The sequence below is a fragment of the Halichoerus grypus genome, chromosome 9, assembly GCF_964656455.1.
Source record: "Halichoerus grypus chromosome 9, mHalGry1.hap1.1, whole genome shotgun sequence".
In the NCBI taxonomy this organism is placed as follows: domain Eukaryota; kingdom Metazoa; phylum Chordata; class Mammalia; order Carnivora; family Phocidae; genus Halichoerus; species Halichoerus grypus.
The window spans coordinates 82,955,360-82,969,990 of NC_135720.1; the positions used below are offsets into that span (position 1 = coordinate 82,955,360).

The 14,631-nt window shown below is 32.4% G+C and overlaps 1 protein-coding gene across 50 annotated transcripts in view; it reads right to left on the reverse strand.

Moving 5' to 3' along the window:
* RIMS1 (regulating synaptic membrane exocytosis 1) overlaps positions 1-14,631 on the reverse strand; it is a 490,044-nt gene that overhangs the window by 137,396 nt on the left and 338,017 nt on the right. For 20 of the 50 annotated variants that reach the window (XM_078055110.1, XM_078055107.1, XM_078055103.1 and 17 more), the window contains 4 exons: positions 10,038-10,194; positions 8,931-9,056; positions 7,344-7,406; positions 2,841-2,930 (listed from right to left, as the gene is read on the reverse strand). In XM_078055110.1, coding sequence (XP_077911236.1) covers positions 2,841-2,930; positions 7,344-7,406; positions 8,931-9,056; positions 10,038-10,194 — 436 coding nt within the window. The remainder of the gene's footprint in view (positions 1-2,840; positions 2,931-7,343; positions 7,407-8,930; positions 9,057-10,037; positions 10,195-14,631) is intronic. The other 30 variants (XM_078055149.1, XM_078055148.1, XM_078055127.1 and 27 more) reach the window with 5 other exon arrangements.

The window sequence follows — 14,631 nt, forward strand, 5'->3', positions numbered from 1 at the left end:
GACATCTTGAGTAGGAAATAATTAGTCTTTCTAGAACTTTTATTGCAAATAAACCCCAAATTTCTTGATTTATGAAGCATGACTAGATGGAGCAATGGGCTAATCCATACTTATTTTTGTTATTTGTGTAATCAACAGAATATATAATGAAGGCATTCAAAAACAGAAATGGCTTCCTTTGCAAACAGTGCTTCTCCAAGCATGATTTAACCTGGCTAAACCACCCTAATAAGAGATAAAAAATGGATCTTGTGGTTTGGGACTCCTTGAAGAAAAGAATATGTCATCTGTGCCTGATGCTCCTTTATCTTTGAATCATTATTGAACTATGGTGTTGGATAATGAGTCTGCTTTGACAATTTCATCCTTTGCATTGACACAAAACTTCATTTGTTTTAAAAGTTAGTGAAGATACTTCAAAAAAGGGCATTGAGTTGGTATAAGAGCATATAAATGTTCATCAAAATGGTTCAGAATCAGCAAATTATTTAACTTTTATAGTTCATGAGACTGTGGAAACACATTACTATCTTAAGAATATGAAATTATGTTTAAAAATTTTTCTCTAAAATTTTATCTACTATGTATAAATTAGGCATTCACATAAGAAGCTCTCTGGTCAATCAGAGAAATTAAGTAACCTGGAAGAGCCTCTAAGCCTCCCTCTCCCTACTCTGCACATTCTGCCTAGGGACTGTAGGTGCATTTTCCAAAGAGAGCAAAGTCACCACTGTTGATACTGTGATGTTCTGCTTCGAAGTATGCACAAAAGGGCATTTGAGGTCATTATCCTCCAAACCAATAAGAATCTACAACTCGTGTAACTTTCTTGATGAAAACTTATTTTATTTTCTTCTTGGAAACAAAGTTGACTGCAATAAATGAAAGACCACTGATAATACCAATTTCTGCCCCCTCTGTCCCCTTTCATTTTTTAATGGAAAATTTCTTTTTATTCAATATATAGAGTGAATAAATACAGGTTTCAGTGATATTTTTCTTCTATGAAAAGTAAGTACACTCACTGAGACTTCACTATGATCAGCACAATAATTGTGGCCAGATTGTCTATAGGCTGATCTATTTTAAGAGCATTATCTGAGAGGTTAAACTCACCAACACATAGATTTGTGAACTCTATGGCTTTAGTGTAACAAGGGAACACATACTAGATAGGTTTTAGCATAAGAATAAACCTGTGGTGTCCAATATGGTAGACACAAGCCACAAGTGGCTATTAGGAATACAAAAAAAGGAATATCTATAGTTTTTAACTGATTATATGTCAAAATTATATTTCATCTATATACTGGGTTAAATTATTAAAATTAATTTCAGCTTTTTAATATGGCAACCAGAAAATTAAAAATTATACATGTGGCTTGCATTATATTTCTATTAGCACCTTATATAAATGATACTAAAAATGTTAGGGTCTTGTTATAGTCAGAATATTCTACTGACTTGAGCAATTCTATTCTGTTTTAATACCAACCAGAAACATATAAAGAAATAAAAATAAGTAAAACATATAAAAAGATTTTTCTTGCTACTCTTGTATTTACTTTTTTTCTTGGGGCAGATAATACATAACAAAAGAGAAAAAAACAATTTCAACTGTGATTTTAGAAGAGCCTATAGCCATTTCAACTAAAATTTCTATTACAAATATAAAAAAATGTAACATAAGTTCGATTCCACTGTTTTCTATTACAAAATATACAAATACAAAAGAATACTAAATAAAAAAGTAATTTCTTCAGTAGAATCATATGCAGACAGTTAAAAATGGATGTGTATACCCGTACCTATTATTTAAGTCCAGAAATAATAATCCCATAAATAGTAATCCATAAATAATAATCCCATAAATAGATAAATAGATTCAAACTAGAAAGATTGCTAAAAAAAAGTTTAAAGCAGCCTCTGAAGAAGAGGAGAAGTGGGTTACACATTAGCACCGCTAAACGTTTTTCTTCAGGATTTATAAAGAGGTAGTAAACAAATCTCCAGTGAGTGATTTCTAATTGAAAAGAAATAACAATTACATCCAAGACTATCAATTATAACCAAGTTTACTGGGATAGCAAGTTGCACTATAATGAAAAAATTAGCTCCTCAGAATTAGGAGATATTGCAATACAAAAACTTTGAATACATTTGAAGTAAAATTAGAATTATTTAATAATCAATCAGTTAAAAGTGTTAAGCAGAATTATGTGTGTGTGTGTATATAATGTGCATTTATTTTTGTAAGGCATCAGAAAATCTAAGATAAACATACCCTTTTTTTTGTTGTCAAAATATAACTTATTGGGAAACATGATCTCTATCAGAGTACCTTGACTAAACAAAGAATATAAATTCACAAGGGAAGTTTTCTACCAAAACAGAATTCTTATTTTAAGTTTGTGGAAGATTGATGTAAAACCCATCAATATATTTATCATCGGAACTAATAGGAAAGTGATCCTCCCCCCTTCCGATAACTCTCTGTACCTTATAACGTTATCAGCATACTGAAGGCTCCTGAGTCATGTGTAAATAAAACCACCAAACAGCAACAGAAGGGGAAAAGCAGAAGCCAGAAGCAGTTACAAATTATATCACACCATTTGCAACAACATTCACGGAGATATGTGTATGTGTAGCCTAGGGCTTACCCATATACACATATCTCTCTCCATAGATGTGTATAATAAGGGGAGGGGGAGATGGAGACAGTTAGCAAAGTGAACATGAATGAACAAACCTGTGAGACTCACATGAAACGAAACAAAGTGATTGAAAAAAATCACTAGTACAAATGATAGGAAATTAAGAAAGTCTTTATTTTATACCTTTCTCGTTCTGGTGAATGCAAACTAGTATCTGGTCTCAAGCAGTTGGTACTAGCACTCCTAGCCCTGTCAAGGGAGGGCTGCAGTTCACTAGTGCCAGTGCATTGCATCCAGTGGTAGAAGAGAAAGACAAAGAAAACAAAGAAAGGAAGACCATGTTAGAGAGTAAAGCATAAAATAATGTCCCCTTTACATAAAATGCAGAATCACTGTGATTCAGTTCATAAGGGTGTGAGAGAGCTGACAGGATGGCAGTGCAAAATTTTGTTTAGAAAATGAAACTAAACAAAGATTATGCTTGAATTGGTTTGCATAATTTTTTAAAAGGGTCTCAGACTGAAAAAAATGAGACTAGATCACACCTACTTATGAAAAAACTGGATACAGAAAGCACTAAAACAAAAATGCCTAAAACTTCGTTACCAAGAACAGATGCCACACCAAAACAAAATGAAGGACATCGGAAGAGAAAAAAGTTACAACTCAACTATTTTGGTTCACAACACTAGACAAGGGAAGTGGAAGGCATGACTTCCAAATGGTCTTACCTAACAAATATTTCATCAGTAAATGTCAATACTCTTGAGTGAAAGCATTCATGATGAAGGGGGAAGTCCTGTCTAGTCACTGACTTGGTTTTGGTATGTGCAGGCAGAATTGAGCTTCACATATTAAAATTTTCCAAAAATAAAATAATATAAAATTAATGATCATAATTAAAATCAACAAGTAAAACAACAAATAAATGACAAGACGATTAGAATTCTGATATTTGAGTAATTAGATTTCAGTTAGAGAAATATTCTAGAATTCATAAGTTTTATAATTAAAGTTATTTTTAGATATCATTAATTTAATGTTTCTCTGTGCATAATTACTTTCAAGAAGAAATGTTAGTGTTTTATTAAAATTTAAATTTGTTATTTTTAGTAGGTCAGGGATTCAGGATTAGTTTGTAACTGGGACTCACTGTTAGGACTCTTCCTTGTAAATATTCCAGTGAGAACCGTTCTCTAATCAAGGCATCTTCAGTGGTAATGTTTCATAGTGCCTAACAAAATGTCTGGAATGTGGCAGCACAAACATGCAGGAAACAGAAAAATATATATGAAGAGAATTCTACCAGGGCATAGAAAAAGTAGAAGGCCTATAAAGATACAAACAAAGACAGCTCTTTTGTTTTTTCTCAGAATAACCACAGTAATTATTTGAAGTTAGAATAAGAATTATTAAAATATGGAATCACAGACATCAGTCTTTATAATTAAGATAAAGACTCAAAATCATAATTTAATTGTCTTAATTTGAAAAATATCTGCTAACAAAACTCTATGAGTTAATCAATATTTAAATTTACTCTTTAATCCCTGATTTAATATTATACCTGCTTCTGTGGAAGTAAACAACTCATAGCTAAATGTACTAACCAAATAATTTATGTAATTTGGGAATTAAAACTTGACTGAGAGAGTTAACATTCTAGCAATAAGCAAGAGCTGACCAGCATGGCAGGGAGAAAGCTGGTCTTGGGACCAGGCTGCAGTAAGGAAAGGCCAGACCAAAAGACCAAGTGACTGCAGTGGAGGAAATCCCTCTCATTTACTAGCCTCTGAATCCAAATCCAACTACAGATAAAATTTATCACTGGAAATCCAATGAGATGGGCAATAGATGCAAACTAGAATATGAATTTTGATTTGGCAGAAAAAAGCCCAACTTTATCTGAATTATTTTAAAATCTCTGAGGGATTCTGGATGGTCTGTACTACACCAAGGGCAAATTAGATCCAGTTAATCAATTAATTTTTTGACAATTTAATAATGTTTCTACAAATTTAATTGCTGATTATGAAAGTCCCAAGTCTATTTCAGCTCACATTAAAATACAATAAATCGGGAAGGGAATATACATTTGCTGAGGACACACTAAACATTCAAACACCCCACTGGTTTACTCATATTTATACTACTGGTCAAATCAAAGGAAATCTCTTAAAGCTTCAGTTTAAAAATATATTAGAGTACCATATTTGAAAACTAACTGAAGACAGATTTTACTGAAACTAAGGATTTTGCCCGCTTCACAGACAAGAGTCTTCTTTTCAACTTAGGCAAATATCTTCAGCAATAGGTTGCTATCTAACTTTTTAAAGCAATCGGTTCAAAAGGGGTTTATTCAGAAATACTTGAACAAGGGTTAGCAAAGACTGTGAAACAGAATGGAAGATAGCATAACATTTATATATAGTATGAAGGCCTAAATTCCTGCCTTGGCTTTGCCACTTAATGGCAATGAACGTGGATAATTCAGGTCGGGCCTTTTCCTACGTTTATATAAGAGAGGCAATAACATCCACTTAATAGGGGTGCTCAGAGAATTAAATGAGATAACAGATATAAAGTATCCAGGACATAGTAAGGCAGCTATATATAGAATTTTCTGTACAACATTACTTTCTCAGGTCATGTTTTTATGAAAAGAAGGGTTTAATGGTTAAGTAGATATTTATTATTATAAGTATTAAGTTATAATAATTATGTTATAAATATAATTGAATATTATGTATTAATTATTAAAATAAATAGGCAGAAAATGGATTAAACAACATGAGACAGATTTCTTTAGTGTATGACTCCAACATGCTGTGCATACTAAATCTTCAGGGAGGGACTATAATTTGCAAAGTTTCCAAACACTGTTTGACTCACAAACTCTTTTATTGGCACAGCACCAACTCCTCAGAATCTAATTGTGGAAAAACTAGTTTAGTGGAAAATGTCAATAGACCTGATTTTGAATCCTTGCTCTGTTACTTATCAAATTAAACTTTCTCAGCATCTTTCCTCATCTGTAAAATGAGGGTAATAACATTCGTATCATATAATTACTGCCAGAGAATTGAGATAAAGTACATTAATGACAACACTATGCTTGGTACTCAATGAATTTTATTTTCCTTGTTTGCTGAGAAGTAGCAAATCCTCAAATTTTATTCTTAAAATTTCTAAGTGAATATGATATGATGTAGTTTGAAGATAAGATTGTACAAAATGATGAAATTACCATATATCATATTTTGCATATCCTGATATTTCACCTTTATATGTATAAAATATGAGAAAAAAATATGTTTAGCTGTTCTATTTAGGACATTGGTCTAAATTTATTTTATTTTATTATTTTACAGTTGTAGTCAAATCAATAAGACTATGAGAAAAAAAAAACTTTTTGAATTTGTAAACACATTGTTCCTACCCACAAACTCTTTGTTAGGAAAAACAAGTAATAGGAAGCCTGGGAAGCTGAGCATTATAAAGAATTTGAGATAATTTTTACAATATTCATAATTTTATATTTTTCCCCAGTTCATAATCAAAACTAGTATTTCCTCATTTTTTTCCTGTGGCTCTACAGGAAGACATGGAAGTAGTTATCAGTAGGATAATTTTATATATATAAGAAGTTGAAACAATTCTTATTAGCATGATCACGTTTGCATTACTGAGCAGAGCCACATGTTCCATGCAGACAAAATAAATTCTGCATTTGTCCTTGCACTGCAGGTGTTTCAGTTATAGCTCTTTCCCACTGTCTTTTTATTGGCCAAAATATCTGAAAGAGTTTGTCTGTGTGTTGGTTTGTTTCACTGACTTTCTACTTCCTTACCTTCTATTAACTCTAAATTGACAATAAATGTTTACAGCTTGCATTCTATGAGTAATCTGTAAGAGATTAATTAATTAATCAATTAATTTTGGATATGAAATCCAAGATGTAATGAGACATAAATAAAGTATCAGGTTCTAAGCTCCAAATTACAGGAGAATATTACATCCCCTTTTCTTTTCATCTTTAAAGAGGCATCATATTGTTGTGTGCTTTTACGAGAAAGTTTGTATTACAACCCTTCTAAACTGGTGGGGGGACAAAGGGAGGGAAGATTTAGAAGTTAAAGGTCAAATATTCTCATTCTTTATCAAGAAGGAAGCTGATGTTCAGCCAGTAAAAAAATGAGTGCTATAAGATTTTACTAAAAGCAAATAGAATATAAACAATAGTAGATTCCAAAAGGAAATAAAAAAAGGCTAAGACAAACATAATCATCAAAACAATAACACTGCCATGCACAGATCAGACCTCCTGTGACTAGACAGGTGTGTGTGTGTGCTGCCGGGGGCTGGGGAGGGGGCCGCTCACAATGAGCATTTTGAATTGTAATTGCGGAAATCGGTGCCTCGGTTTTAGGAATGTGTAAACAGTTCCACAGAGGCTCATAAGTCTCTGGATTTTGAATAAACAAGCAGAAAAGCAGTCTGTCTGGATTAGAATTAAAATATATTTGGAACCTTTCCACAATCTCCAATGAAACAAAACAAATTTTGAATACTCAGGAAATTAATTTTACATATTTGTAATAATACCTTTAAGGGCGAGAAGAAAGAATAGTAGAATGGAAAGAGAGTCATCACACACAGTTACCATTACCAAATCCCTGTATTTACCTGGTAGTATGTAGGCATTCTGCACTTCGTCCTCGTTTTGCTCTGGGCAGCATAAGAAGCTCACTGCACAGACAGGATGGGTGGTGGATGAAACAGATAAATCATGAGGCATTAAATGACATGGGTTATGCCAATGGTATGCCGATGAAAACATGAAAAGGGAAGAAACCAGATTGTCTGCACTAGCATATTTGCTCGAGAGGTTAAACAAAAATAAACATGACAGTATTTAAAAAATTTAAACAATAAAGTACAAACATCATGGTCAAAGTCCTAGCTGTTGTTGATTTGCTATTGTATTTCCAAGTGACTTTATAGAATATTAAAACAAAACAAAACTAAACTAAACCTTCCCCAAATAAGACACAAAAATCTATTCTAATTCCAGATACTTGGATATTTTAAAAACTTCTGAAAGGCCTACACATCTGGACTTTCTGATACTCATTGGAACCCTAAGCATGGAGTCCTCTTGGCTTTTACAGACACTAAAAATGCAATATCCTATATGCTTCTTCTTAACCAATCATGAATATACTCGATTAGAATTGTTTTATCTTAAAACTGGTACTTTTTCTATGCTCAAATTAATTTCACTTTGTTAAATGCCCTGGTCAAGAAGTCTTTTTTTTTCCATCCTCACCTAAATTCAAAGGGACCCCCAATTAATGTTGACAAAGTGGCCTTCACTCAACTCAACTCAGGCTGAGCAGTGTGGAATCCTATTGCTCAGAGCAGCTCTTATCTCAGCACCCAATATGACTCCACTCTTGAAGGTCATGGCACCCCTTCCCACAGTAGGATGACAATAAAGTAGATTAAGAAGCCCTATTGAGTTCTGTGTCCTTGACTACATGGCAAAAAGTCAATCATTAAGCACCACTAAGATTTCCCTACTCCTTCCTGAAAATGTCTCTACTTTAAAAATCCAGAAGAGAATATTCAACAAGGTGAGTATTCTAAAACCTTAAATCAAATCCTGAGCTTGTGGTCTGGCATATTACACCGGTATGTGGTTAGTTTGAGAAGAAAGTCTATGGGCATGTAGAACAACAGAGTTGTAATGTAGATTTTTAGTAATTGTGTCCAGGGAATGTTTCCATATGAAAAACTCCATCTCATATATTTTATACTTTATAGACATTTTATGGGAAGCTCTCACAGAAACTCGGCAACATTGTCTTTCAGATGACCTGTATCCAAAACTGTTTAATAACATAAAAAACATAACTTTATAATTACATAAATAACATCCCAAAGACTGCAACCCACAAAATACAAAATATTTGAAAGTTGCTTATGCAGGCTTCCTTCTATAATTTAGAAACTACAAGCAATACATTTTAAACTGGCTAAACATAAATTTCAATTTGTAAACAAATGCACACATTATGACAATATAATGTTAGCCAAATATTTCCTAGAGTTGCATTTCTTTTAGAATATCCTAACAGCTGTTCCTTGAGAGTTCAGTTTTGAATGATTAAATACTTTTACTTTCTGATGTACTATGCCAAGATATCTATCATACACTAAAACAGAGCAAATAAAAAGTTATAATGTTGAGACCATAATTTGAACAAATACCTGTCTTGTTCTGATAAATACTGACTATCCACATCTCTGGATCTGTGATCAACTGGACTTCGGGAGGCATCATGGTGTCTAGTTGGAGAACGTGACCTTCTTGTTGGATGAATTTCATCTAAACTCCTAAAATGGTTACAAAAATACAAATGCATCAAAGTATATAATCTTCCCAAATCTGGCAGACAGACGAATGGGGAAGATTTGTCAGTAACTGGCAAAAAACTGGCATGGCTTGAAAAGTGTTGGCATCATAACCAAATGCATATTTTTATCAATGAGTTAAAGGTATTTATTCTCTATGAGTGCTTTGCCTGTGCTACATTTCTCCAACCTTCTTTTGCACCTCTGTCAAAAAAGGACATTTTCATCTGCATACTTAATTTAAATTTCAGAAGTATATTTCAGGATAAGATAAAATATAGCACTACATTACTTATGTTTTACATGCTTTTATAAGCACTTAAAGTGCTTCAAAGAGACAATTCTAAATTCTAATTTTTTAATTATTTTTTTTCTAAATTCTAATTTTTTTTTTAAGATTTTATTTATTCATCTGAGACACAGAGATACAGAGAGAGAGAGAGCATGAGCAGGGGAGAGGCAGAGGAGAGGGAGAAGCAGGCTCCTTGCTGAGCCAGGAGCCCGATGTGGGGCACGATCCCAGGACCCTGGGATCATGACCTGAGCCGAAGGCAGACGCTTAACCATCTGAGCCACCCAGGCGCCCCAAAATTCTAAATTTCTTAAAAATACTTTCTGCCTCTTAAGCTTTTCCTCTTTGCCATTTCTCTCCACAAGTTATTCATTATCATACAATTCTTCCTAACAGGAGAGAAAACTAGTCAACAGAATACAAGATAGTTATTCAAAAACCGTGCTTGGGACATAAATTTCTACTCGTGGAAAAAATTTCTTGAGATTCAAAAACAGAATGTAATATAGATGGAGTAATGAATAAAAAGACATTTTGCCCACAAATGATTCTGAAAAAATAACCTGACTGACCAAACCATTATTTCATGTCAGTAACAGTCTTGTGGCAGCTTACATTGTATTAAAATTAAAAAGTACTGTCAGAGACTTCAAGCCCATCTCAAAGCCTACCTCTGTAATGGCACATTTGGTAAACGTGAACGCGGCCTTCCCTGATCATCGCCGCGGTGAGGAGATACTGAACGTGAGCGGTGATGAGTTGTTCTTTGCTGTTCTGGCACAGTTAATGTTGTAGATTTACTTTCTCTAGCACTAGACCTATAACCTACTGGCAAGAGTACACACAAAAAAATCAGTCAGTATTCTTCTATAATGTAAACATAATATCAAGTTATATCTAAAGCAGCCACGGACCTACTACAATAAATGCCATGCAATCAGTATTATTAGCTTTTCTCTTCAAAACTATTAAGTATACGTACACAGAGTGTAACATATACATGCATAAAAACAGGTTACAGATTTGTTCAAAGGTGCCCATGGAGATACTGCATATGAATATGACAGCTGATGCCTCAGATGTTATGATGAGCTAGGATACTATTTTAATTTAAAAAATGATGAGTTAGTGATTTTTCATTGACAGTGAACTATAGTTAATAGATAAGTCAATGCTTAGAAATTTGGGGTCTCTTTAAATGTTATTTGAATTTTTCTTCCAAAGGATAAACTATTTTAGTCGGATTTCAGATGTCTTTGCAAAAAAGAAAAGTTATCATATCAATTTTTGTTAACAAATAGTAGTAAGATCTTCACTATTACAAATATTCACTCAATTTGCAAACTACATATAATACCATAATTTTCAAATGAAAATAGTGTATGGATGGGGATGACTATGGCAATAATGCAGAGAAAATTAACCCTCCTATAGAAACAATCATCAAATCTACCTCAGACATCTGAAACTATTCCACAAAATGTGTTGATAACATAATTTAGTTAATACAGTTAACATAATTGCAATTAAAAATAAATTCTAAATTCATTCTCCCTTGAAACAAAAAGGTTTATATCATCTCTGACTTAGTTAAGATAAAACAGTAATCCAATCTCAAATCCAAGTAACAGTTAATTAATTTTTTTTTCCACAAGGGTCATTGTTTGCTATTATTGAAAGGAAAATAAAAAATTCTGTAGCCAAAGGAAAAATAATTATATTTACAACTACATAAAAGTACATGAAACATGAAAACATTAAATTTAACTGGGCAGCTTGAACTTTTCTTCATTTATTTACTTGATAACTCCTACATTATTTTAAAATATGCCATGGAACATCATTATTAAAGGCAGACTAAAATTCTCCAATAATTTATTTGTTGTGATTGTATGATCTTTTAACTAAGCTTAACAAATAAGAAAGATCTTTAAACATTTCATAAATGATTATGAATGACAATTCGAAATGATAATATCAAGATCAGAGATGCCTAACCATTCTGTCATTCTAAAAATGTAAGTATAATGGCCAAATAATGTAACCATAAATGTTATAATTTATAGTTTCACATACTTCATTTTATAACAAAAATCATAGCAATTAAGCTATTATTTTGAGTTCCACATAGGAAAGTTTCTTTGTCATTGTTCAAGTGTATAAATTGTAATATTAAGTTTAGAAAGAAACCAAGTAAATTTACATGTAGTGAATTTATTTCATAGCTCATTATAAAAAATGGTGGTTATTTTTAAAGATAATTAATCCAAGGTCTGAATTACTTAAACACTTCAAATTACCATTTGATATCACTTGATAACTTTTTGTATCAATCATACAATAATTATGGAAGGTCAAGATTGAATTGGGAGCACCATTTCAAGATTTCAATGAATATTCCAGGTATATAAATAACACTTTCATATTTGATATAATAAAACTATTAGGAAATAACTTAGAGAATTTAGACATCTTACTGTTAGAAGGGTATAACTGATTTTTTTTCATGGGTTCCTTTGTATTTACATAGAAAGTAGTATCTTTCTTTTTTTATCCTATCCTAATTTGTATACATAGTTTTTTGATGCTTTTCAAAATAATTTGGTTTTCTTTGTATTATGTGTAATTTATTATTGATAACACATATTCTCTACCTTCAGTAAAAGGTGGGAGGAAACTGCTATTTTATGCTCATTTCAATGTTTTGGTTAACTCAAAGAGTGTGTTTATGTTTGTTTTTTACTTTCTGAATTTGCAATAATGCTCAGAAAAGTTGGGGTTACCACGTGTCTTGCCCCACATAAGGGCATTCTGCATATTTTTATTCTTCTTAAGCAGCTAAAATTACTTATTTTAAATAACAACAAAGCTATGATAAAGTTAATAAAATGTAGCTCTGAGCTTCTCAGCTACTTTTAGAACCTTAGATTTCCCTCAGTGGAGAAAGGTAGTAAGTACATCAAACCAGAGCACAGAACTCTGTGGTCCTAGAAAAGCAAAAGTATTAGAAATTTTAAGGTTCAGCTGTGGTAGGACATCTAAATTAAGCTTTTGAACTTCAGGAAACAAAACCAGAAACTTCAGAGTACACTGAACATATGTAGAACTAGTATCTACATCTAAACAAATCTCCCTTCATATTGGATGCTAGGAAACATAGTAAAAAATTCGTAATCTATCTCTAAAAGCATAGGAGAATTTATCCACCTGCTTGTTTATTAACTTATCCTTTCATTTTATTTTTGCTGCTTGCCCTTATTTTACCAATGCCTCACCTGTCTTCTTTTTTAAAAAATGTATTGTATATTACTGTGTAACTTGCTATTTTATATTGTCCACACCTATATCTCTTCAGAAGCTACCATACATCCATTTTGTATCAATGAAGAGTATACCTGAAAATATAAATTAATTGCATTATCTCCCTTTTTAACTTATGAAGAGACCTCTGGAACATAAAATATTACTTATTGATTATTGATTTGTTACATTCTTATAAGAGTCCTGCCTCATTACCTTTTAAATGTTAAATAAAAATGAATATTATTTGAAATGACAATTTAGGCATTCCTTCTATATAATAAAAGAGATTATATATGTTTATAAAAATCATGATATGGTATATTTCAGTACAGAATACAAATATTTTTAAAACTCCATGTTTTTTAGTGGTATCCAAGCATTAATTCCAATTGTAGTGGGTCCTGTAACTCCCATTTTGGCTGCTATCTGTGTGATCTCTCAGGGAAATGAAAGGAAACTCACCATTTTAGTAATTTAGTATTTATTCAATTGGCCACTTATTCTTTCATCCATTTGCTGTTGCCTCATCATTAAAAAATATGAAATTTTGGGTGAATAAAACTTGAGACCACACACAGAGTAAATTCTGTTTAGATGAGTTGGTAATGACCACATTAATGCTGATTAATAGTCAAGATTCTTGTTAGAAAGGCTTGATGACTTTCCTACTGGGAATCATCTGATTCCTATTTAAATATGTCAGTGGATTTAATGTACAATCACTTTTCCACTTTCAATTTTATAAAAGACAAATATTCTGTTGAATGTTGTGTTAAAGTTTCTGTGGAGAATGTGTCTCATTATTATGATACTTTTAAAAACAAACAAAACAGAAAATATGAAATTTTATCCACTAATACTTAAAACTCCTGCAGTCTGATATCAGAGAGTATTACCTAAGAATATAGATGTGAACAGCACCAGGTTTACTGTTTTTAAAAATATTTGCTGGGGCACCTGGGTGGCTCAGTCGTTAAGCGGCTGCCTTCAGCTCAGGTCATGGTCCCAGGGTGCTGGGATCGAGCCCCGCATCGGGCTCCCTGCTCAGCGGGAAGCCTGCTTCTCCCTCTCCCACTCCCCCTGCTTGTGTTCCCTCTCTCACTATGTATCTATCTGTCAAATAAATAAATAAAATCTTTAAAAAAAAAAAATTTGCTAATGTCATACAGTGATTAAAGACTATATTTTCTCTGAATTATAGGAAGCAAATGAAACCTAATTTTAGAGAACTCTCCATAATTTCTCCTAGTTTTAAAGAAGTTGTATGTTTCTCTTTGAATTGTGAATTTAGTCATTTAGATTTAATGTGGAATCTGTCTACTGACTTTCTCAAAATCATTGCCCTCAAATTAAGTGCATCTCCATCTGAGAAATCACATAAATTAAGGGGTCATATGTCATTACTGTCCTAAAGAAATGCCTTTAATAACTCATATTTATACGTCCCAAGATTTTCTCTTTACTTCTTATTTGGTATTTCCTTACTTTTTATTAGTAAGTCAAGGAAATAGCACAGGATTAGTGCCAAGAAAATAAGCCTTTACTACTTGGTTTGCTCACTTTCTGATGAGAGTCAGATGAGAAACATAGATTTGAATCACATAATGCCACAAAAATTTTACTAACTTGACAGTGACAAAAAGATGTCAATTTAAAATGAATATTGAATCTTTCTAAAGCATTTCCTTATTTTAATATGTACATATACATTCTAGGTATAAGTGGTAAACACATCACAAAAGCATTAAAAGTTAAGCCATGCCACATGCAGTTTTAAACCCTGCCATGCACCTTTCTCAGTATATTCCATGGAAGGCTACATTATTTTCAGAAACAGAGGAAGGAAAAATCCTAGGCATACAATATAAAACATAGGAGAATGGAATTTTTATTTGAGAAAATTAACCATATCCTTTCAAAATGAAATTCGTATTTTTGCTTATGCTCAGAGCATTGTGAAAG